General features: G+C 41.7%; 1 protein-coding gene across 1 annotated transcript; it reads right to left on the bottom strand.

Annotated features, from left to right (window-relative positions):
* Positions 1–1,197: 1,197 nt before the first annotated feature.
* On the bottom strand, positions 1,198–23,363 carry MRPS5 (mitochondrial ribosomal protein S5). Its single transcript, XM_028117239.2, has 12 exons — positions 23,137–23,363; positions 19,924–20,004; positions 17,902–18,039; positions 16,955–17,080; positions 15,304–15,537; positions 13,518–13,552; positions 11,656–11,746; positions 8,307–8,353; positions 7,790–7,847; positions 7,419–7,481; positions 4,304–4,440; positions 1,198–1,570 (listed from the first exon to the last, which is right to left on the bottom strand). The coding sequence occupies exons 1-12, from the start codon at positions 23,192–23,194 to the stop codon at positions 1,346–1,348; spliced, it is 1,293 nt and encodes a 430-aa protein (XP_027973040.1). The 5' UTR covers positions 23,195–23,363; the 3' UTR covers positions 1,198–1,345.
* Positions 23,364–23,507: the final 144 nt, after the last annotated feature.

The following is a 23,507-nucleotide window of genomic DNA, read 5'->3' as shown; positions in this document are numbered from 1 at the left end:
AGAGAGAGAGAGAGAGATAGGGGGACCTGAGCGGCTCAGTCAGTTAAGAGTCTGACTCTTGATCTCAGCTCAGGTCTTGATCTCAGGGTTGTGAGTTCAGGGCCTGTGTGGGGCTCCATGCTGGGCGTGGAGACTACTTAGAAAAAAGAAAAAGAAAATGAAACAATAAATAAGTAAAATTTAAAAATATGGGTAAATACAATAGGCTTTTGTTTTCTTCTTGAGTTTTCCATATTATGTTTGATGACTGAAGCAAAAAAGTATATCTAACTTGGTTCTAAACGTAGGTAGAGGAAATTTTGAAACAGTTATAGAAATTGGGGAAGGTAAGGGATTTAAAGGGTGGTAAGGTTTCTACACTTCAAAAGGGTAAAATATCAACACCAGTAGACAGGTGATGAGTGATGTATGCATAATGTAATACCTAGAGCAACCACTAAAACAGCATACAAAGAGTTTTAAAAAGAGAATTTCTAGAGTCAAAAAGAACAGGGTTGGGGCGCCTGGGTGGCTCAGTCGTTAAGCGTCTGCCTTCGGCTCAGGACATGATCCCAGGGTCCTGGGATCGAGCCCCGCATCGGGCTCCTTGCTCAACAGGGAGTCTGCTCCTCCCTTTGCCTGCCACTCCTGCTTGTGTTCCCGCTCTCGCTGGGCCCCTGTCAAATAAATAAATAAAATCTTTAAAAAAAAAAAAAAGAACAGGGTTTGCCCATTTTCCTCTACTTTCTGAGTGACTGTAGTCAAGTACTTAACTGTTCTGTAAAATGAAGTTAATAACATTCATTTTGGACAAATCAAAGTTAATATATATTAGCTATAAATATTATAGCAATTATTTTGCATATTATTTTTTATTGGATCAGGCTATAAACCCTGTCTTCCTAATTCATTTACTTTTGCTAGTTTAAATGAATATTTAAAGTAGCCTTGAAGGGGTACCTGGGTGGCTCAGTCGGTTAAGCATCTGCCTTCGGCTCAGGTCATGATCCCAGGGTCCTGGGATTGAGTCCCTCATCAGGCTCCGTGCTCAGCAGCAAGTCTGCTTCTCCCTCTCCTTCTGCCTGCCACTCTGCCTGCTTGTGCTCTATCAAATAAATAAAATCTTAAAAAAATAAATAAATAAAATAAAGTCGCCTTGAAACTATATTATGTACTGTTCCTATCACAGTTCCTAGCATATACCACATGCTCAAAAAGTTAAAGCTATAGTTATTTATTATTTGTCAATAAAGAAGGTTGGCCTGTCCTTTAAAAAGAAAGTGACATTCCAACATGTGAGGGGTTGAGCCTCCTCTAGGTGCTAGACAGGACCAGCTGCTGCAGCTGTACGAGGCCAAAGGGAAGCTCAGGTAGCAGCTCTCTTTAAATTCGACCACACTGAGCGCTTCATTCCCTGTGCGGCCTTCACTTCTTCCCAGTCCAGTTTGATGTCTGGAACCTCATCTTCTGGCTCGGGATCCTTTCTCAGGACTCCCTGAGGGGAGGCCACCACGATGGGCAGAGGGCCACATTCCTCCCGGAATTCTACAACGTGGAGACTCTTCTTATCAGCCAACTGTTGATGGGTTTCCTGGGCAAGATCAAATTGAGAAAGCCAGGTTAGGTCGATGAGAAACATCTGTAACTGAAAGAAAAGGAACGTCCACGTACCACTTGGGGGACTTCCATTTCAGAGGATTCTGGGTAATGTATCTTGCAGCTAAACCACAGTACCTAGAGTGGATGGTATCATCTCCCCACTCCCCACTGGAATGGAGGAAGGGCCCTGGTCTCTGGGCTCTTGCCTTCCAAACCCCCCCAATTATGTGCCATGCCATGCCCAAAACTGAACTTGAATCTCATCAAGCCCCTAGTTCTAGCTACTGTTTTACAGGACATGCAGGGAGAGAAGACATTAAGAACCCACGAGTATTTCGCAGCACACTGGGAAGCTACAGGACAAACAACCCAGTTTCTAAAAAAAAAAAAAAAGGGGAAACCTACAGATTAGAAGTGCCCTAAAAGACATGGCAAGAACTTATAATGTATTGATCTTTGCTGTACTCTAACTCAAACGAATTATGCAAAAAACTTTTGTAAAATTCAAACAAATGGATACATTACTAAGAACACTACCTAGGTAATTAATGATACTGCGGCACTGTTAACTTTTAGGTATAATAGTAGTGGGGGGTAGTTTTTAATCCTTATCTTTTAGAAATACATACTGAAATATTTATGAATGCTACAAGGTGATGTCTGAGACCTGGTTCAAAACAACTGGGCTGCATGGGGGAGGTGCTGAGAGACAAAGGTTGGCAACAAGCTTATAACTGCTGACCCTGGTGAGAGGGCCATGCGGATTCATTACAGACAGCAGCCACAGAAGTCTGGAAAAAGGCAAATAAATTTAGTAGATGGCTTAGTGATAGTACATTAAAATAGCTGGTATGTCCAACTTCATGTTTCCAGACTCTATGGCCATCTTGTACTATTCTAATTCTATGTAAGTTTGAAATTAGAAAAATGAGCTATTTCATAAAAACAAAATAATTTAAATTAATGGGTCTTACAATCAATGGCATATTGCTTAAATTGGTGACATTCTTTTTCTTTTTGAGTGGCACATGAAATAATGTAACGTTTTATTTATTTATGTATTATTTTTATTATTTTTGAGAGCACATGTGCGTTGGGGCGGGGCGGGTAGATATCCCAAGCAGGCTCCACCCTCAGCACAGAGCAATGTGAGGCTCAATCTCATGACCCTGAAATCTTGACCTAAGCTGAAATCAAGAGTCAGTCGCTTAACTGACTGAGCCACCCAGGCGCCCCAAATAATGCAACATTTTATAGTTGATGGCATTTTAGAAGAGATGATACATGGTAATCATATCAGAAAATTCAAAGTACTAACATAAAACAAAAATATTACAGGGGCACCTGGGTGGCTCAGTCTGTTAAGCGTCTGCCTTCGGCTCAGGTCATGATTCCAGGTACTGGGATCAAGCCCCACTTTGGGCTCCCTGCTCAGCGGGGAGCCTTTTTTCTCCCTCTGTCTCTGCCCCTCCCCCCACTCGTGCACACACTCTCTCTCTCAAATAAATAAAATCTGTAAAAAACAAACAAAAAATAATTACATAAAAGAACAAGTCTACTTGATCATAAATAATACCTATCTAAAACCAATACCTTAGTTACATCAAACAAACCTCTAATGAGAAATATGAATTTAGAAGTGCTTTTGAAGCATATTTTAGATAGTACCAACACATACACACAACTGTTCGCAAAGGATCTTTCAACCAAAGCTTTTCTTCCAATTAATCTTCCTATTTTACACAGAGATACGGATAATTATTCCACAGACCACTTTACTCAAAACCAGCTATCACTCTTTCTAAATATCAGGAAGATTGTCAAAGTTGAATCTCTTGAAATCTGGCTGTCTTTTCCACTCATCCAGCTGCTAAGGTCTACCCATCCCTTCAAAGGACAGACTAGCCCTTGGAGCAGGTAAGAGCGCAGCCCCGGAAGAGGGGCTTCTCCGCTGTGGAGCAGAGCGACTGCGCGCCTTGCCCAGGCTGGGGGGCAGCCCAGGGCTCTCAGCTCTGCAGAGAAATAACTCGGCATTTTAATGTTCATAGTTCAGGGCACCTGGGGGCTCAATCGTTAAGCATCTGCCTTCGGCTCAGGTCATGATCCCAGGGTCCTGGGATCGAGTCCCGCATCGGGCTCCCTGCTCTGCGGGAAGCCTGCTTCTCCCTCTCCCACTCCTCCTGCTTGTGTTCCCTCTCTCACTGTGTCTCTCTCTGCCAAATAAATAAATAAAATCTTTAATGTTCATAGTTCCTTCTAGCTCGGGTGTCCGTCTGAATGACCTATGCGGGTAACATGAAAACCGGCTGTGCTTCTCCTGAAGACGGTGCTCTCGAGTGGAAAGGCTTCACTCTAGTCCCAACTGAAAGGACTAAATTAGGTAACAGCCTTTCTCTTTCTACTTTACATTTCTATACTGTAAGAGTTGTAGAACAAGCATAAATTCTTTTCATAATAAAATACAGATTATAATTACTGGCTTTTAGAAATATTTCATTTCAAAACTTTAGAACAGCCATGCAGTATTTTTTAAAGGGTAATTTTCAGGCACTAACTCTCCAGTTGGATCGACTAAACTGATGCAGCCACAGGCAGCAAAGAAATGCCCAAGTGCTCAGGAGGCGCTGGGACAGCAACTCCAAGGGGCTCCCAGGACATCACGGTCTAAGTGCCCACAACTGAAATATGAACAAGAATTTCTATTTCAGAACCCAGGGAAGGTTACCTGGTGGGAGAGCCCATGGAAGAGGCCCCGTGTGAGGTTGAGCATGTTGACGGACCCAGAGACCTTGGCATACATGTCTTTGATGCCAATGAGCCGGCAGATGGTGATGATGGCCCGATGGCAGCGGAGGCCATAGCCTAGAAAAGGAAAAACGCCATCAGTCACCCTGCTGCCTTTCACACAGCTTTGGGCTCTGAGTTTGGGAGGCCCTGGTTCACATTCTGGATTCATCACTTCCCTGGAAAACTTACTTCCATAATGACCCTGATTTAAGTGAGATGTTATAAAGACTAAAGAAATAATAAACATACATTTCTTAAGCATGGGGGCAAAAAAACAGGGATGTTATAAAGATTAAGAGAAATGCGTGGAAGTTCTTGACCCCCCCAGGCCTGAGCTGGCTAAGAATAGAGGGACACATCTGTTTTCACCCTCCTCAATTGCTCAGTTGCACCAAGACCTTCTTCCTCTTCCTGGAAAAACTCCTCTCTTGGCTTTGGTAACACACCCTCTCCTCCGTTCCCTCCAAAACACAGCATCTTAATTGCTGCTTTCAGGCACTTAGTGGAACTTGCTTATCTGATGTTTCCCCTCAGTAGAATGCGGGCTCTGTGAGGGCTAAGAAATTATTTCTACTGTATTCCCAGAGCCTAGATCAGTACCCAGCAAATGCAGGTAGCAGTGAGAGAAAGACAGCCCAAATTTATACGCACATTTTGATTAGCCAGATAAGGAACTCAGCACACACCTCCGTGCTTTAAGGTAGAGGATCACTCTATATTACTGGCTTTCTAATTTCCAGTTGGTAATGGTAATTCAATATATGTATATAAAAACTCTATTTGGATCCAAGCACCTAACATAGAACCATCCCTTCTACTTGAAAGAGTCAATTAAATGTGGATCCCAGAGCTATGCCAGATCATGTGAAAACTAGGGACCTCAGAGGGTAGCTAAGACAGGCAACAACAGGGTGGTTTGTCCTTCTGTGCGGAGTTATACACACAGAACAAGTGTCCATGTGTGAACAAATGCATGCATGCACAGATGTGTATAAATGCACACACATCTAGAGACTGGTGCCCACGAAAGAGGGTGCAAGGCAGATCATGGAAGGGCCTGGAAGGCAGACTCTAACCTGCTACTGCTCACCGGATGATCCCAGGCAAGAGCCTCCCTTCTCCACCACACCTACTCAGCAGAGCTGATGCTGAGCTCCTGAGGGAAGGCAGGTAGACTGCACAGTCCCTGGACCACACACGACACTCCCCAAACTTTGGTAGCCAGCTTTGTACATATACAAACATCCATGTAAGAGTGGTCACAGTCCTGTGGTAATTATTTGAATGTACTCTGATTGTGAACACTTCCAGGCAGGCACTGTGTTAAAACCCTTGTTTAATGAAAGTTAAATTTGTGTGTGTGTGTGTGTGTGTGTGTGTGTGTGTGTGTGGTGTGATATGGGACATGCTTGGCAGTGCTGCGTGAGGCATTAAACATCAGGCTGCAGCCAAGGAAGAAGCGCCCCATCGTCAAATCAGCCAAGGAAGAGGCGTCCCATGGTCAAATCAGCCAAGGAAGAAGCGTCCCATGGTCAAATCAGTTTGCGAACACCGCCTTCTCCATCCCCCCCGCCGGGGAGATTCACATCGCAGAGCAGTGCATTAAAGACTGCAACAATCCCAAAGATGTACAAGCATCTTTTCTTACTTTCCATAACTGTTTTCCCACATGGCACTCTTTCTGGAGTTCACACCTACTAATATCTCCTCACAGAAATAGCAATGCACAGGGATATAGTTTAGGAACTGCTGTCTATAACACAGCCTACTGTTTTAGCTTCAAGATCAGAATATTTAACCCCAATGCACAGGGAACGGGTTCAACTATACAGAAACCTGAAAAATACAGCTTCAGGAGACAGGGAAGATAAAAAAAGCAAACTTCAACAATTCAGCCATCTTTCAAAAATCTTTCAGATACAAATGTATCTACACCAACACTGTTCCACAGAAGTAGGACATAAGCCATACATGCAAGCCATCTATGGAATTTTTAATTTTTTCATCAACGCATTTTTTAAGAAGAGGTAAAATTCATTTTAGTAATGTCTTTTCTTAACCCAATATCCCCAAAACACTATCATTTCAACATGCAATCAATAATAACGTTGAGATATTTTACATTCTTTGTTTTCAGACTGAGCCTTTGAAATCTGGCGTATACTTGACACTTGGCAGAAGCCACCTTTCAAGTGCTCGAGAGCCACTTGGGGTCCCAGCTACCACGGGAACAGCACAAGTCAAGAAACCTTGACATCTAAGTGTTCGACTCAATACTTTCTAATAAAAATAAAGGTTTTTATTAAGTATATAAATGATTATGATTTTAAAGCAAAGGCAAATTCTCTCGGTGCACAATTAGTACTGAATTTGATGCTTTTTCTTCCTCATTTATTTCCACATACGAGAAGCTTTGACATGAAAAATTTAGATATTTTATCTTTTTCTGATCCAAACTTTTTAAGACATACCTAGAGTATCATTTTTACTATAGAACCACAGGCTAAACACAAATCAAAGTGCTCAAAGAATTCTATACCCAGGGTCCACTGGGCATGACTGCCCCAGCTCCGTGACCCTGAACTCTGCCTGCCTGCTCTCCCACGGGACAGGAAGGTCCACCTCGGCATCCCCAGAGCTTAGCATAGCACCCAGCTCACAGTGTTCAATCGATACTTGATGATGTGGATGAATGACTGGAACCGAAGAAGCTATAAGAGTCCGCCACCTAATACTATCAATAATTCTCCAGGAGGAACTGATGGCCCCACTCATCCAAACCCAACGACTCACTCAGTTGCGCTTTCCCATTCAGAGTGTGCTCTTTCCACCCAGAATTGCCCTGGAACATGCCTGTGTTCATGGGAGCCCGAGTAGGCCGACTACTTTTTATTCCCTGAGAGCCGCGGCCTGCTTACATCTAACGTAGGCCTTTCCTTTTTGGTGTTTTCAAAAGGGAGTTCAATACATGTGATTAAGAAGAGAGGAGAGGATGGATCTGTGATAATTTCTCTGCTTTATCTTTAACAAATTATAAGAGTATTTTTGGTTACCTCTGGGTTGTTTCTTCATCTTGATATGTGTCCTTTTAAATCTTAAAGAAATATCGTGGAATACTGGAGGGTAAAAACATAAACATAAGAAGGATTAGGTGTGTAGCGTTAATGCCCTTGTAAAGACCACAGTGCAACTAATACTACCCTAAGCAGCTAGCACACACCGGCCAAGGATGAGTGACAAAACTCTGATTTCACTCATGACTAACCTTCTCAGGGGAGAAAATCTGTTTCTGTATTTTATACAATTATTTGTCCAGAACGTGATAACCAGCAGAGAAACACAAAGATAGCCATAGAGCTAAACTGTCACACTTAATGAAACAAGTGTAACCCTGCAAATTTTACAAGAGAAGATGAACACTCACTCGTATGGTCTTCGTATCGTTCTATATAATGCAAATAGTGAACTGCTCTATTCTTCGCCTGAAAGAAAGAAGGAAAATAGTTTTCTTAAATCTATTGATGGAATTTACATTTTCTTGGAGATTTAAAAAAAACAGCTTCCATAAAATATTTTATTCCAGAAAATTTCACACTTACACAAAAATTATATACTTCTAAAAGCTAAGGATTTTAATTTTAAAAATTTGTAACAGTATCACTATCACACGTAAAAAACATTAACAATAATTCCTTAGTATCTTTGAACATCCTGTCAGAGTTCCAACCTTCGCAGCTGTCTCCCACTTTTGGTCAGCAATCACAAGTCTGCTAAAACCAACGGAAAACAGGTGCTCCTAAGGCTGCTTTGGGGGAGATAAGTAACTTCTGACAGGAAGCCTCAGGGGAAGGTTCTTATTTTCATTGTTATTTTTTTTTTGCAGTTCTAATGGTGACTAGCCCACTGATCTTTTACTATCAACAAAAGAAAAATGTACATACCTTTCTGAAAGCATCCATCCGATCAGTGGCTTTCCCAACGGCAAAACCTTAAAAAAAAAAGTAAAACTATGAAAAAGGGCATAAATTTGGCACACAATGTCTTTCACCACATTTCAAGTGTCAGTTCCTACAATACTGCACAGCATTTCATTTGTCTTCTGCCCACAGAAAACCTGTTATCCAAAACAAATGATAAAACATGAGGCCATAGGGGGGCACCAGGCTGGCTCAGTTGGAAGAGCATGCGACTCTTGATCTTGGGTTTGTGAGTCTGAGCCCCACACTGGGTTGTGGAGATTACTTAAATAAATAAAACTTAAGACAAAACAAAACAAAACAAAAACAAAAACATGAGGCTATAGAGACTCACCTGTTTTGGGGCATTTGGGAAAGATTACATTTGAAATTATCTATGAAATCCAAGGTTAGGTATATAACACTACCTTTTATAAATCTCTAGATAAAACTAAATATACTTTAAAAAAAACTAACCATGCTCTAAATTAGTAAGATAAATAGTCTTGAACATTTTTTAAAATAGATTAAAATAACCAGAAAGGTTGGGGAAAAATATATATTGCTATAGAGTAAAACCACGACTTCACTGGAACTTTCAAATGCAATTCAGATTTCAATTAACCAGGAAATAAAATCAACAATTCTAAGTTTGTGAATGCTTAACCCTATGAAATGAAATTTATCACAATTTAACAGAAATGTTGCCATTATTTGCTATTACGTTAATTACTTTGAAGAATGTATTTTATTTTTAAATTACACATAGGAAAGTAATATAAAGCAATACTGCTCCATGAGATAGAAATGCAAGACATCTGAGGGGCGCCTGGGTGGCTCAGATGGTTAAGCGTCTGCCTTCAGCTCAGGTCATGATCCCAGGGTCCTGGGATCGAGCCCCACATCGGGCTTCTGACTCAGCGGGGAGTCTGCTCCTGCCTCTTCCACTGCTCAGGCCATCTCTCTCTCTCTGTGTCTCTGTGTCTCAAATGAATAAATAAAATCTTTAGAAAAAAAAAAGAAAAAAGAAATGCAAGCCATCTGAGAACCCGGGACAAAAGGGGCTGTAGATTTTAATCCCTAGTGTTTTGGGTTTTTTTTAAGATTTTTTTTTTAATTTATTTGACAGAGTAAGAGAGACAGCGAGAGAGGGAACACAAGCAGGGGGAGTGGGAGAGGGAGAAGCAGGCTTCCCACCGAGCAGGGAGCCCGATGCGGGGCTCGATCCCAGGACCCTGGGATCACGACCTGAGTCGAAGGCAGACGCTTAACGACTGAGCCACCCAGGCGCCCCTAATCCCTAGTTTAAACAAAAGAAATTAAGCCATATAAGTCTTAGAGGAAAATACAAGTGAACTTGTACTGAAGGCTTTGTAAACAAGACACAAAACTAGAAGAGATAAAAGACTGATAAAGTTGCTATATAGGGACACCTAGGTGGCTTCGTTGGTTAAGCGTCCAACTCTTGATTTCAACTCAGGTCATGATCTCAGGGTCATGAGATCAAGCCCCGAGTCAGGCTCCACACTCATGAAGCCTGCTTATGATTCTCTCTATCCCTCTCCCTATGCCCCTCCCCCGCTCATTCCCTCTCTCTCTCTCTCAAAAAAAAAAAAAAAGCTGCTACAGAAAGGTTTAAAACTTCTGTGGATTTAAAACTTTTGTGTAGAAAAAAATTAAAAACTAAGTTAAATGTATGATAAAGGGCTAATGTCCTTAACTTAGAAAGAGCTTATACCAATCAGTTAAGAAAAGAACCATCACCCAACAGGAAAATGGGTAAAACATGTAAACTAACTGATCTGAAAAAGGAAATAATGGCCAATAAACATGTAAAATGGTGTCCAAAATCTCATAATTAAAGAAATGCAAATCAAAACTAAGAGATACGCTTGACAATCAGTGAAGTTTGATAATACCCAGGGCTGGCCAGGGTGTGTTGATACTGTAGAACGTAAACTGACGCAACCTTTTGGGAGGGCAATCTGGCAACACTTATCAACATTTAAAATGCTTATAACTTTAAGGCAGCAATTTCACTGCAAGAAGCTTCCCCTATTGATATACTTGGAAAAGTACAACAAAGTACACATACAAGGAGCTCACTGGTTTTTATAAGTGGTAAAAAATGGAAATAACACATTCACCAAAAGGGAAAAGGTTACAATAATTATGTTTCTCCACACAATGGAACACTATGCAGTCAGTACAAAGAATGAGAGGGAATCTGTTTATGCTACTAAAGGAAGATCTCTGGGCATAATACTAAGCAAGGAAAGCAAGGTACAAAATTATGGATATACTCTGATCCCTCTGTGTAAATTTTTTTATTTTTATTTATTTTTAATTTTTTTTAAAGATTTTATTTATTTATTTGAGAGAGAGAATGAGATAGAGAGCATGAGAGGGGAGAGGGTCAGAGGGAGAAGCAGACTCCCTGCTGAGCAGGGAGCCCGATGTGGGACTCGATCCCGGGACTCCAGGATCATGACCTGAGCCGAAGGCAGTCGCTTAACCAACTGAGCCACCCAGGCGCCCTGTGTAAATTTTTTTAAAAGGTAAATGGTGATATATGAATACAGAATTTCTGGAAGATATAAAAGTAACTGTTAAGAGTGGTTTCTTTTGGCAACATGGTATCACAGAGATGACTTGTTTTGACAGTGTCAGTATGGGTTTAAATAGGAAGTTTTCCAGCTTCTTTCGCTAATGCATCCATGTATACACTTCAAAACCAGATGTTCACTGGAAAACTTTTACATAAAAGTATAAAGAAGAAAATTTAAATGATGCACAAACCTTTAGATTAAACACTAACTTTTTTCAGTGTATATCCTTCTAGTCTTTTGTTTTCATAGAAACATAACTTACATTAAAAAAAAACAAAAATTGACATATCATACAGTCTTCTGTGAAGTTTTTTTAGTTGCTTATTTTTAGCATTATTTTGTAAGTAATTTTCCATTCTTCTTTAATGGCTACAGAATATTACAATGTGTGGTTATACTCTTTTTTGTAACTATGTCCCTATTGTTGAACATTTAGTGGCTTTTCCCCCCTAATTTTTCACTATTATACATAATACAAGAGTGTCTTAAACCCTTTCAAATATCCATTGTTCTCCATGGAAAAGGCAGGTAGAGGAAGATCTGTTCTTTTTCCTCTAAGGGATTTTATGGGTTTGCCACAAAGTTCGTGGACCCAAACCACTCAAAAGGTTTAATCTGTACAAAGAGTCTGGCCCGCAGCAAGAACCCACGGACTCCAGAGCCAAGCCCAGGCCACACCCGTCCTGTGCCTCCACCACCAGCACCGCATACCACACCCCATTCACCTGCAGCTCCTCTGGCGTTCCCCACCGCGACCAGGACACGGACTGATTTCTTTCTTCCCTCTTTTGCTGTCATATTGAAAACATTCCTTACCTAAAAGACAAAATGTTTCATATATATTACACCTTAAGAAAATTCTGGGGGCACCTGGCTGGCTCAGTCAGCAGGACATGCAACTCTTGATCTCGGGGTTGTTGAGTTCAAGCCCCACGTTGGGTGTGGAGATTACTTAAAAATAAAATTAAAAAAAAAAAGAACAGAATATTCTGAAGTAAGGAACCAGAGTGACCTCATTACACACACACCCCCATGCCACGCAGCTACATCATCGTCCAAGTCATGAGCACCAACAGCAAACTTTCTCCAAAGGAAACCTCTCTCCGCACTATTTCTTCAGTGGTGAAATGGACATAAGACTTTCCCTTCCTATTTCATAAGGTTGTTAGAAGGTTGGACTGAGATACCTTTTGAAGGGATTCAAAACTGTGCAATTCAATATACACTATTTTAATGAATTTCACAAAGGAAGAGAGTTGCTGATTAAACTTTGAAAGAATTTATAACTGACTGATAACATATCCCAATTATCAGAGATGTTAAGATATGAAAAAATGTGCATCTTAGAAATGAATGAAAATGCAGTACATAGAAAGAATTAGGATACGACTGGATCTCTATGCTAAGGATTAGGCTCACCTGATAATACAAAATTTGGAAATACTTGCTTATTTTAAACTACAGGAAATTCTATGTTTTATTTTGTTTGCTTATTTTGTTTTGTGGGTTTTTTTTTTTTTGGTGTATTTAAAAGGCCAGGAATTATCAAACTGTTACCTTTAACTGCTTACATAGCAAGTCCTTTCCCATAAAATAAGGTTAAAGGAAAAGGGAGCTCCAGTCCACACCCATGGATAATCTTACAGGAAATCACCCACGGATACAAGAATTTTTCAAAGGGATTACTTCCAAAAGGTATAAACTGGGACCCAAAGACATAAAATGCTTGTAAACATATTTTAAATTACTGATAATGATGAAAGAATATACATATCCGATCACAAAATCAATAAGTGGTTTTTCCATATCGTATTTAACCCTGACCACGTATGTGGTACTAGCTCAAAGGGAAGCTCACTCTCTTAGGAAGTGCCCTGGAAAGAGTGATTGAAATTTACCTGATACAGGCTTCAGTTTCAAGGACCCACAAACAGCCCTCATCAAGAGCTGGGCACTCACAGCAACTCAAGCTTTCTTCCCCTGCCCCATGGTTCCTCCCCTCTGCTCCCTGAACTGAGGGCCAAATACAGCTTGTTTAGGATTCAAGGATAGATTGCTAATCCTACTTTAGCTTTAAGAGGGAGGATTTTAATAGTAATTTCCAAATTCTGTTCTCAACAATACCACTGAGGTTGCCTTGTCATGAAACCGCAACTGGTAGCCCCCATAAAGGGCAGCAGTCAGGAGAGCCAGTATCAAGTAACTAAAATTAAAATGTCATTATTTCCTTATCCAAATCAGCTCTCTGTCTCAGAAAAAGTCATGCATCAAGGGCTTTTCCTCAGGGGCACTGGGTGTTGCAATCAGTTAAGCATCCAACTCCTGATTTCAGCTCAGATCATGATCTCAGGGTCACGACACTGAGCCCTGTATTGGGCTCTACGCTGGGTGTGGAGCCTGCTTGAGATCCTCTCTATACCTCTCCCTCTGCCCACCCCTGCCTGTCTCCCCCTTTCCCCCACCCTGTACTCTCTCTCTCAAACAAAAAAAAAAAGAGCTTTCCTCATGGTTCCTCTCGTGCTATTCCCACTCCACCCACCCCAACTTCTCCAAAGGCTCAACGGGGTATTTAATTCTGCATGCCTACCTCAAGTATCCTGGTATCAAAATCATCATATGTTTCTGTAGAGAGAAAAGAAGCAGGCACACAGATAAATGTCTGTACAGTTAGTGCATGAAATCATTTTTCAACACAGGCAACACCACCGATTTTTAAGTGAGAAAGAATCTCAGATCTTTTGGTGCTACTCCCTGGTTGTCCATCACCAGTGACTGCTCCTACACTAAATTCATAAACTCCGCCACCCTCTCCCTGACTGCATCATCCCACCTTTCCAGCTCTCTCACCCAACAACTCGCATGGTGATGGTTCCTGGAGCTCCCCAGCACCTCCAGACTCTTGATCACTGTCTTCCCTTCCCTCTAACCCTCTCTGGTATTCACAGCCTCTAACACTCAGCTAAGACACCACAAGCCATCACTTCTACCAGATCTTGCAAATGTCCTCAATTCCCTCACCCTCTTCTCTCTCCATCCTGCTATCCAGGCCAGAATCAATGCGCCTGTCTGGCCACACCTGGCCTGCTGGGTGCTGCTGGAGAGAAGTCAAAGCACAGTACACATGTGGGCCACTAAAGATTCATGGTCTCCAACGCAATCAAGTCCTCCCTGCTGCCCACTGGCGTTTTATGTCCTTCTAGATCTCTTTCTACTCACCACAGCAGCCATTTCAAACACTCTCTGTGTTGTTTTATTTATTTTTCCTATAGAAAATTCCAATCATATAAAAAATAGGAGAGAACAGCAAAATGAAATCTTACATACCCATTAGCCAGCTTCAATAATTATCAACTCATAGCCAATTTTCTTTTCTCTAAACTCTTAACTCCTATTCCACTGGATAATTTTGAAGCCAGTCCCAGATACCCTGCCTCTTCATCAAAAGATTCTGGTGGCCACGCTCATCAGTGCCCCCATCCTACTTTCAACAGATGACCCCACCTCCTCCTCATAGACTAACTGAAGCCACCAGACAGACAGCACTCACACACCATGCCCCCAGCACGCACACATTTCCACTACCAACCGCACAGGCTCCCCTGAATCTGTAGTCACAAGTTAACCCATTGATCCATTCTGGATCTGGGCCCTCATTAGGGATTTAGTTTATGGGTTTTTCTCTCTCCAACCCATACCTTCATCCTCCCAACTGAAGCATTTTGCTCCATTCTAAGCACATTCACCTGAATCTCTCCATCTCAACTCCTCCTCTCCTCTTTAAGCCAAACTTGAGAAAGTAGCCAAACTCTTGTCTATTTCTTCCTCTCCTACTCATTGGCAAGAGTGAATTTTTCAGATGGATTTTTACTTCTTTACATATTTGGAATGGGGTTAGGGGAGAGGACTGTTTTCTAATTTGGCCTGATAAGTATTATCAATTTTTATTTCATGTATGCTTTTATAAAGCTGAACGACAACTATCTGGTTTACCTTCTGTTATCAAAACAGCACTCCCAAACCATGCTGCTCTATAGGTACCCCAGGGGAAACTGTTTCTGGGGAACTGCATCCTACAAGTGGTTTGTATAGATCCAAAATGCATACTACCACATTCAAGGTTCTGAGAAGCCACACAGTAAGGATGCCAAAAGCCAGTACTTTGCTTCCTATGTGTCAAACACTTCTTGGTTACGGGCCTCTAGAGTTCCATAAACTACAACTGAATAATAATGTGAAATTATTCCAATAATGCTCAAATCCTTTCTTAGAAAAAGGCAATCTAAACAGACAAATAAATAAAATCCTATTAAGGAATTCTAGAACTGTAAGTGCTCTCTCTATCACAAAGGGAAGCAACACCAGGACTCTGCTACCTCCATTGGGACCAGGGTCAGGGGGGCCAAGACTGACGCCTCCCCATGTGTTTCCGCTCCATCCTCGCTCCCGTTTAACCTTCCTCTTCCTCTTCCGGTCCCACTCTTCCCTCTGCTGGACCAGATCAGCCTCTACCTTCTCCTGCTCTTCCTTGCTTCTTTGGGCAATGGTCTGCACAGCTCCCTCTCTCATAAGAGGGACATTCAGACCAGGCCAGAGGAAGCCATGACGCCCTGAAGGTTTAAAAAAATACATTAATGAGAATTTTTAAAAAAAATCATTCATTTCTTAAATGTTAAAATGGCAGGCAACGGGTGTACAGACAATGACACTGCTGGACAGAGCTTAAACTAACGATCACCTGGCAGGCCACTTGGCACTGTCTATTAAAATTTTAAGTGTACCTTCCCCGTAACTGGTAATTCCACTTCATGATGTTACCTAGAGAAACACTCCTATACAAGTACGAGGCATAAGCGTGCTTAGACAAGGAGGGCCACTGAAGTGTTACTTGTAAAGGCAAAGAGTGGAAACAATCTACATGTAAAGCAATATTGGACTGGTTAAATGAACTATGGCATCTTCAACCCATGAAATATTTTTTACTAAACTGAAAGAGTAAGGTAGCAATATGGATTCAGATATGGAACAATTTCCAAGACCTATTATTGAGTGAAAAAAGTAAACTATAAGACAGTACATACCATGATATAATTTAATTTTTTTAAGAAAATATATGGTTTTTTGAGGGTATTTATGTATATAAAAATATTTTAAAAAGTCAGAAGGAAACATCAAAATGAGATCAATGCCTTGCTTGGGGGCAGCAACTGGGATTGGAAGAGATAGAAAGGGCATCAAGGGGACTTTAGATTTCTCTATAATCGTTGAATTTTTAACTGAGACGGTATATGTAATACGATTGTCGTAACTTTTAAAAACGTTAAAAAATAAGATACAAGGTGAGTCACTAGAGAAAAACATTCAAATAGACAAGCAAGTGCAGTGAACAGTGTTTTCTTTATGACTGGAAGCCTATTACAATAAAGGATAATTTGTCAGCCACCATAGCACAAAATATCGACTCAAGTACATTGTACTATTTTTACTCTTCAAAAAACACAAGTATGAACAATCATATGTTCCAACGGTTGGCAAATTAAGGCCCAGGGGCCAAACCCTGCCCACCACTTGTTTTTGTCAAGTATTATTAGAAGACAGCTATCCCAGTTTGATCATGTATTACCTAGGACTGTTTTTGAGCTCCCATGGCAGAGCTGAATAGTTGGAACAGAGCAGAGTTTTAGTGACTCACTAAAGCTAAAAATATTTACTAACTGGCCCTTTACGGATAAAGTTTGCCATCTCTCTCAATGAATCATAAGCTCCTTGAAGGCAGTGACTGTTGCAGAAGATGTGACACAATGGCACTTAAGGCTTGTTGAATGAAAAACTGAACGAATTCCTTTCTATGGGATTTTCTTCCCCCAGAATCATGGGGCATTAAGTGGGCCATCTGGTTGAACTCTAAAACTACAGACCCTAATGCCCTTCTTGAGAAATGTATGAGGCTTCTAGTCTATAAAAATCTCTATAAAACTAGGAAGGAAACCTTAAAAGACACATTAGCTTTTTTATAAATAAGCTTACCTTCACCAATGATCTGACCCCTGTTCAAATCCTTTTTTCTCTTTTTCTTAGTTCTTTTGCCTCTTCCTTTTCTTGCTCCTGCTCCAGTCTCTGCTAAAGCGCCTTTCCAAAGCTCATCGGCTGTCACTGTAATGAAACAGGTTTTTTGGTTTTTTAATTACCAAGCAATGATCTACGGTCCCCTATTGAATAAAAAAGGCCAGAAGAGGCCAGCTTCACTTGTATCACTGTAGAATTACAGGTCATTTTCTTCTTTTTGACTTTCTGTATTTACCAAATAATCTAAAATGAACTGGCTTTATAATCCTCTTTTTTTAAAAAAAACAGAAACTCTTTTTTTTAAGTAATCTCTACACCCAACGTGGGGCTCGAATGCACAACCCCAAAATCAAGAATTGCATGCTCCACCAAATGAGCCAACTAGGCACCCCAATTCTAATTTCTTTTAATTTGCCTAATTGTGAGTTCTGAAATCAATCTCTATTTATTACAAGCTAATTTCAGTTCAGATTGGACTATTTCAAATACCACTGCAAGTAGGAGTAGTGTTAGCAAAACAATGTCTAGTTAAAATTAACTTTTCCTGATTTGTACTATCTCCCCAACTAAAAGTGCAACTGAGAACAGACTTGGAGTATATTCTTGTCATGAATCTAAATCAGCAGGGATTTGGGACACAATTCAATACTCTTTAGGTCTCAGGTGCCCCAAACAAGGGGATTAAAGTAAACTAGTGCGCCCCAAAGTACAGTACAAATACAAAGTACAGTCGGTAGTATGTGAGATAATTCTAGGAGGTACACTGAGGAATATTTTTATTTTAATAGCACATCATATACTAATTTCTAATGTGTTAATTCATTAAAGAAAGAAGAAAAATTAAGATACAAAAGCACCTTTTATTTTCCTGTTTCACGAAATGGTAAGTTTGTGGCCAGGCTACGTACATTTAGTGAAGAAACTATAGGATCTATACTGTTGCCCCATCAAATTACTGGGAGAAAAACTCAAGCATTGTGTCTGTGGCGCACAGGTCAAGCTGCTGAAATGATGGTTGTCTCTGGTCCCTGGAGACACCAGAGGGCCTGTAGGTAGATGGAATAAAACTCCGAGTTAGATACCCATGCCTGTGAAAAAGTATTGCCAGCACCAAATAATTAATCATTCCTGATGCAAATAAGTCACTAAAATCCTGAATTTTTAAGAGTCATATTTTGAGGACAGCCTTTCTTTAAAAAATAAATCAAAACTTAGACCGCTGAGGTAACTGCCCATCCTCGTTACAGAAGTGATAGTTCATCCACATAATGGATGCAGCTGTCTAAAGAAAGAAGTAGACTTGTCCTTCCCGGGGTCCTCACGGCGCTATGTTGCCCTGACAACCCCATGATCAGCACTGTTCCTCTGGGCAAATGGTGACCTCTGCTGTATTCAGCAGGCAAGGTACCCGTGTGGAAAGACCTGTAAATGGTCTGGTTAGAAGAGCACAGTGCCAAACAGTAGAGCACCCTACCCTTCGTGTTGAAAAAACAAGGAGGGAACATGAATATACTTTATAGACTAATTTCAGAAGCAATATATAAGAAACTGGTCACGGCAGTTGCCTCTGAGGAAGAAAACTGATGTGTTTGTGGTTAGTAGGAGAGATTTGCTTTTTTTTGGAATTTTTCTAACCGTATGCATGTGTCACATAAGAAAGTGTTTTCAAATAGCCATGTCTTAGAGGCAGCCATCTGACCAATCCCACGGATGGTAGTGTCCTGTGAGAGAGATGGCAGGTGACAAGAATCAGGGACTCAAGGAAATGGGAATGTTGATCACAAACAGTGCACACACTCCAGCTTTGTATTTCAATGGAGAATTTAGTCACTATGACAAAAGTGAGGAAGGGGAGAAAGGAAAGCTCAGGTAAGTTCTGGACCCCTCAAGCAAGGCATGAAGGCATCTCAACAAGTGGGGTTAACAAGATAAAAGGGAGTTAAGACTAAAAGTAAAGTTCAGCACAGAGAGTTCCAAAAGCTCAAGGACACAATGAGATTTCAATTCTGCCTTAACCACAGGAAAAGTGAAGAGAATAAAGTTGATTTCAGGGCACTGGGCTTGAACAGAAAGCCAAAGAGTGACAGCAGTTATTTTCACGTCTCTGAGAAGTGAGGCCAGCCTATGGCCTTCCTCACAGAAGCCTTCTGCAGGCCCTCCAGCAGCTCAGGTTGCGGATACTACCTGGCTCACAGTTAAGGGCAGAGTCAGTAGTTTATGAATGAATGAGTCACCCAAATAAAGGGAAGAGCTCAGGTAAGCTCTGGACCCCTCAAGCAAGGCATGAAGGCATCTCAACAAATGGGGTTAACAAGATAAAAGGGAGTTAAGACTAAAAGTAAAGTTCAGCACAGAGAGTTCCAGAAGGTCAAGGACACAATGAGATTTCAGTTCTGCCTTAACCATGGGAAAAGGCATTTCACTGACCACAAACACAACATGGGCTCAGGAAAGGCGGGCTTCCTTCCCTTCTGGAGAGTAACTGAAGAGAAGGCCCTGTACTGTGTCAGTGTAGGAGCAAAGACCTCTGCAAAGACACAGCTTTACTGGGATGCATCACAGTACCCAGATAGCTCTGGACCCAGCCCTGCCATTTACTGACTGTGTGATCTTGAGCGAGTCACTAAGCCTCTCAGAGACTCACTCCATCATCTGCAAAATGGAAATGAAACCCCCTCATAAAAACTGGTGAGAATTAACCAATATAACATGTTACAAGCTTGATACACAGTTATTACTCCAAAAATCATAGCTATTTTTTTTAAAGCCTTGAAGTATAACAACTATAATAAAAAAAAACTTGAAAACTACTCTAGCCCTTATGCACTTCCACTATAAAGAATGTGTGCTGTTCATTTACATTTATGCCTACATAAAGTACTCTAGCATTAGATCTTATAAGAAAAGGCAGTTGGATAAACGAATCTCACCGTTGCTGAGAACAGTCTTCAATGCCAAAATGGAAGCTGTTGGAAAGGTGTTTTGGTAAAGCTGTCTGGACCATATGTGACCTGTAAATTAAAAAAAAAATTCTTTTAAGATACATTTCTACATTAAAAGGAACATTTTTAACACCCAAAGAATATTAGTATCTATAGGATAAAGGAACCAAGAGAAGTAAATGAATCATTTCCAGGTCCCATGACCACTTGAACATCACATCGTATCTTCTCCTTCATGCTCACATCTAACCAGTTACCGAGCCCTATAAAGTCTCCTCAAAAATGTAACAGCTGCATCCTCTCCCATGGTCTTACTGTCCGTTCTTTGCTCAGGCGCCATCCCTCAGCCACAAGATAACAATAGTCCCTTAGCAGGTCTTGCTGCTCCCCTAATTCTCCGTTGTCAGGCAGGTCTTCCTAAAATAACACGCCTGGTCACTTCCCAGGCCCGATTTATCATTCTTTGGCTCCCTACTGCCTGCAAAACAAAGTCAAAACTCCTCAACATGGCCTACAGGACTGCAACATGGTCCCAACCTTCCACATTAGACTCACCTGCCACCACTACCCCCTCCACCCTCTTTCACTAAACCAGACTTCTAGTCATTCTTGAACACACTCTGCTCTTCAATCCCTTTGAGTCTCTGACATGTTCTCCTGAAACATCACCTCTGGGTGAAGGCTCCCTAATTCCCACAGTGCCCCCTAAGCCCTCTGCTCTCCTCTCTCCTCCAAAGCCCCAGTGGCACCAGGCTGCAACCGTACTGTGAGCCACTTCACTCAGAACAGTGCTTCCAAACAGGCTCTGACAGCATTTACTGGTAACTGATTTTTGAAAAGGGTACCAAGACAAATTAGTGGGGAAAGAATAATCTTTTCAAGAAATGGTAATGGGACAACCTAATATCCACATGCAAAAGAATGAAATTAGAGCCCTACTTCATACCATATATAAAAATCAATTCAAAATGGATCAAAGACCTAAAGTTATGAGGAAAAACTATAAAACGCTTAGAAAAAACCCTAAGGGTAAATCATCATGACCTTGAATTTGGCTTTGGTTTCTTAGATATGCTAAAAGCATACGCAACCAAAATTAAATAGATAAATCAGACTTCACCAAAATTTAAAACTTTTGTGCTTCAAGGGGACATTATATTCAGAGAGTGAAAAGATAACATACAGATTGGGAGAAAGTTTTTGCAAATCATATATCTGACAAAGAACCTGTGTCTAGAATATATAAAGAACTCTAACAATTCACTAAGAAAAAGACAACCGTAGAAATGGGTAAAGATTTGAACAGACATTTCTCCAAAGAATATTTATAAATGGCCAAATAAACACAAAAAAAGATGTTCATAAGCCACCAGAGAAATGCAAATCAAAACCACAAACTGATTATCACTTCATACCCACTAGGATGACTATAATCAAAAAGACAGATAATAACAAATGCTGACAAGAATGTAGAGAAATAAGAACCCTCATGCACTGCTGGTGGGAATGTAAAATGATGCGGCTATGTGAGAAAACAATTTAGCCATTCCTCAAAAAGTTAAAACATGGAATTACCATTTGATCCAGCAATTCTACTCCCAGGTCTGCACACAAGAGAAACAAAAATATTTCACACAAATATTTATAGCAACATCAGGCATAATGGCCAAAAGGTGGAAACAAGCCAAATATTCTTCAACTGATAAATGGATAAACAAAATGTAGTATGTACCTGCAACAGAAATTCAGCCATAAAAAGGAATGAAGTACTGATACATGCTACAACATGAATGAATCTTGACAACCTTATGCTAAGTGAAAGAAGCCAATCACAAAAGACCACATAGTATATGAAATACCCAGAATATGCAAACTATAGATAGAGAAAGATAAGTGGTTGTCCAGAGCTGGGGGCAATGAGGAACTGGGGAGATGATAGCCAAAGGGCATACTTTTGCGGTGATGAAAATGTTCTAAAAGTTGATTATATGGTGATGGTTGTATAGTTTTGTGAATATACTAAAAACCACTGAATTGTACACTTTAAGAGGATAATTATATGGTGTGTAAATTACATCTCAATAAAGCTGCTACCAAAAGAAAAGTTTATAATATACCAGAAAAGGGGGTGGGTGAAAAAACAAAACAAAACAAACAAACAAAAACCAGGCTCTGGAGCCAAGTGGTACGGGTACAAAAACCTGACCCCCTTCCAGTGTAACCTTGAACACATTTCCCGACCTCCGTGTCTTGATTCCCTCATCTGTATGATGGGAATAATAAAGCATCTATCTCACAAAGGCACTGTGCAGATGAAGTGAGGAAGAGCATAAAGAGCTTAAGATAGTCCCTGGAACACAGTAAGAGCTCATGAAGGAAAGCTGTAAGTGCCACAGGTGCTATTTGAATGGAGCCTTGAAAAAGGAGGAGGTGGTCACAACACGGACAGAGGTGAAGAATGTTCAGGACAGATTTTTCTGCCAAATATTTCAAGTTAAGTTTCCCAACAAAATTAGTTACAAGAAAATCTTCGGTTTTTAGAGGTCTTTGGGTTTCGGAAATACGAATGCTGGGTTGTGGATTTACAATAAAATAGAGCGAAGAAAAAAGGCCAAGTCGATCATGAAGCACAGAGATAGACCTTATGCTAAAGGATATATAGCAGATTGCCCCTCCTTAGGCTGAAACCAACAAAGGTGGGAAAGGACAATTTAACAGCAAAACCACGGACATTCAAAGCATCCTCCTTTTCAATAATGACACTGATCAGCCCGGAATCTAAAATGACTAACCTTATCCGACTCAAGCTGGAGGACTGCCTCCACCTGCCTCGAACCCACATCGACATCTCCACATGAACCCACCACCAAATGAATCGCCATCACGCCCGCCGGGAGGACGATGCATGCTTCCCAGTCCCCCGCGCCTCTCAGCCAAGCAGGCACGAGAAGTTTGGTGAACTGGAAGGAGCCTTGGACGGCGTCCAGTCCACCCTCACTTTACAGACAGGAGCCCTGCGATCCAGAGAAGGCGCGGAAGCCCGCAAGGTCACACAGCGGCTCTGGAAAGGACGGGAGCCGAGCATGATGGGCCCAGGGGCAGCGTCCTGTCGCTTCTTTCCGCCCGTGCATCTGCAGTCCGCGGGCGAGCCCCCGCTCCCGCCCCCGCTCAGAGCCCCTCTCCCAGCCTCCCGGCTCTCACCCGCCCGCAGGGCACACAGCGCAGGGAAGCTGCCAGCGGCGCGTACCGCCGCCGCCATGGTGGAGCCCTGAGAGCGCCTCTGTCAGGACCGCCTTCTCCACCGCCTGCAGCGACTGCAACTCCCGAACGACCGGCCACAGCCTGCGGCTGAATTCCCGAGGCCAGAGGGCCGCGCCGCAGCGCAGACCGGGGTGGTGATTGTCTGTACCGGCAGCAGGATAGAGTGAATCCGGCGCAGCCGCGGACAGCCCCTCTGGGGTCCTCGCGTTAGGACCCGGGGGCGGGGCTTGGGCTAGCTGCGGGTGTGGGCGGAGCTGCCTCGTAGCGTACTCTGACGGGAGGGGAGGAGAGTGACCAGACCGAAAGGGCCG

Source organism: Eumetopias jubatus, unplaced genomic scaffold, assembly GCF_037043125.1.
Source record: "Eumetopias jubatus isolate StellerSeaLion01/CBP00866 unplaced genomic scaffold, mEumJub1_p1.0 scaffold_9, whole genome shotgun sequence".
In the NCBI taxonomy this organism is placed as follows: Eukaryota; Metazoa; Chordata; class Mammalia; order Carnivora; family Otariidae; genus Eumetopias; species Eumetopias jubatus.
The sequence above is the reverse complement of the archived record's forward strand: the minus strand, read 5'-3'. Positions and strand labels throughout refer to the sequence as shown.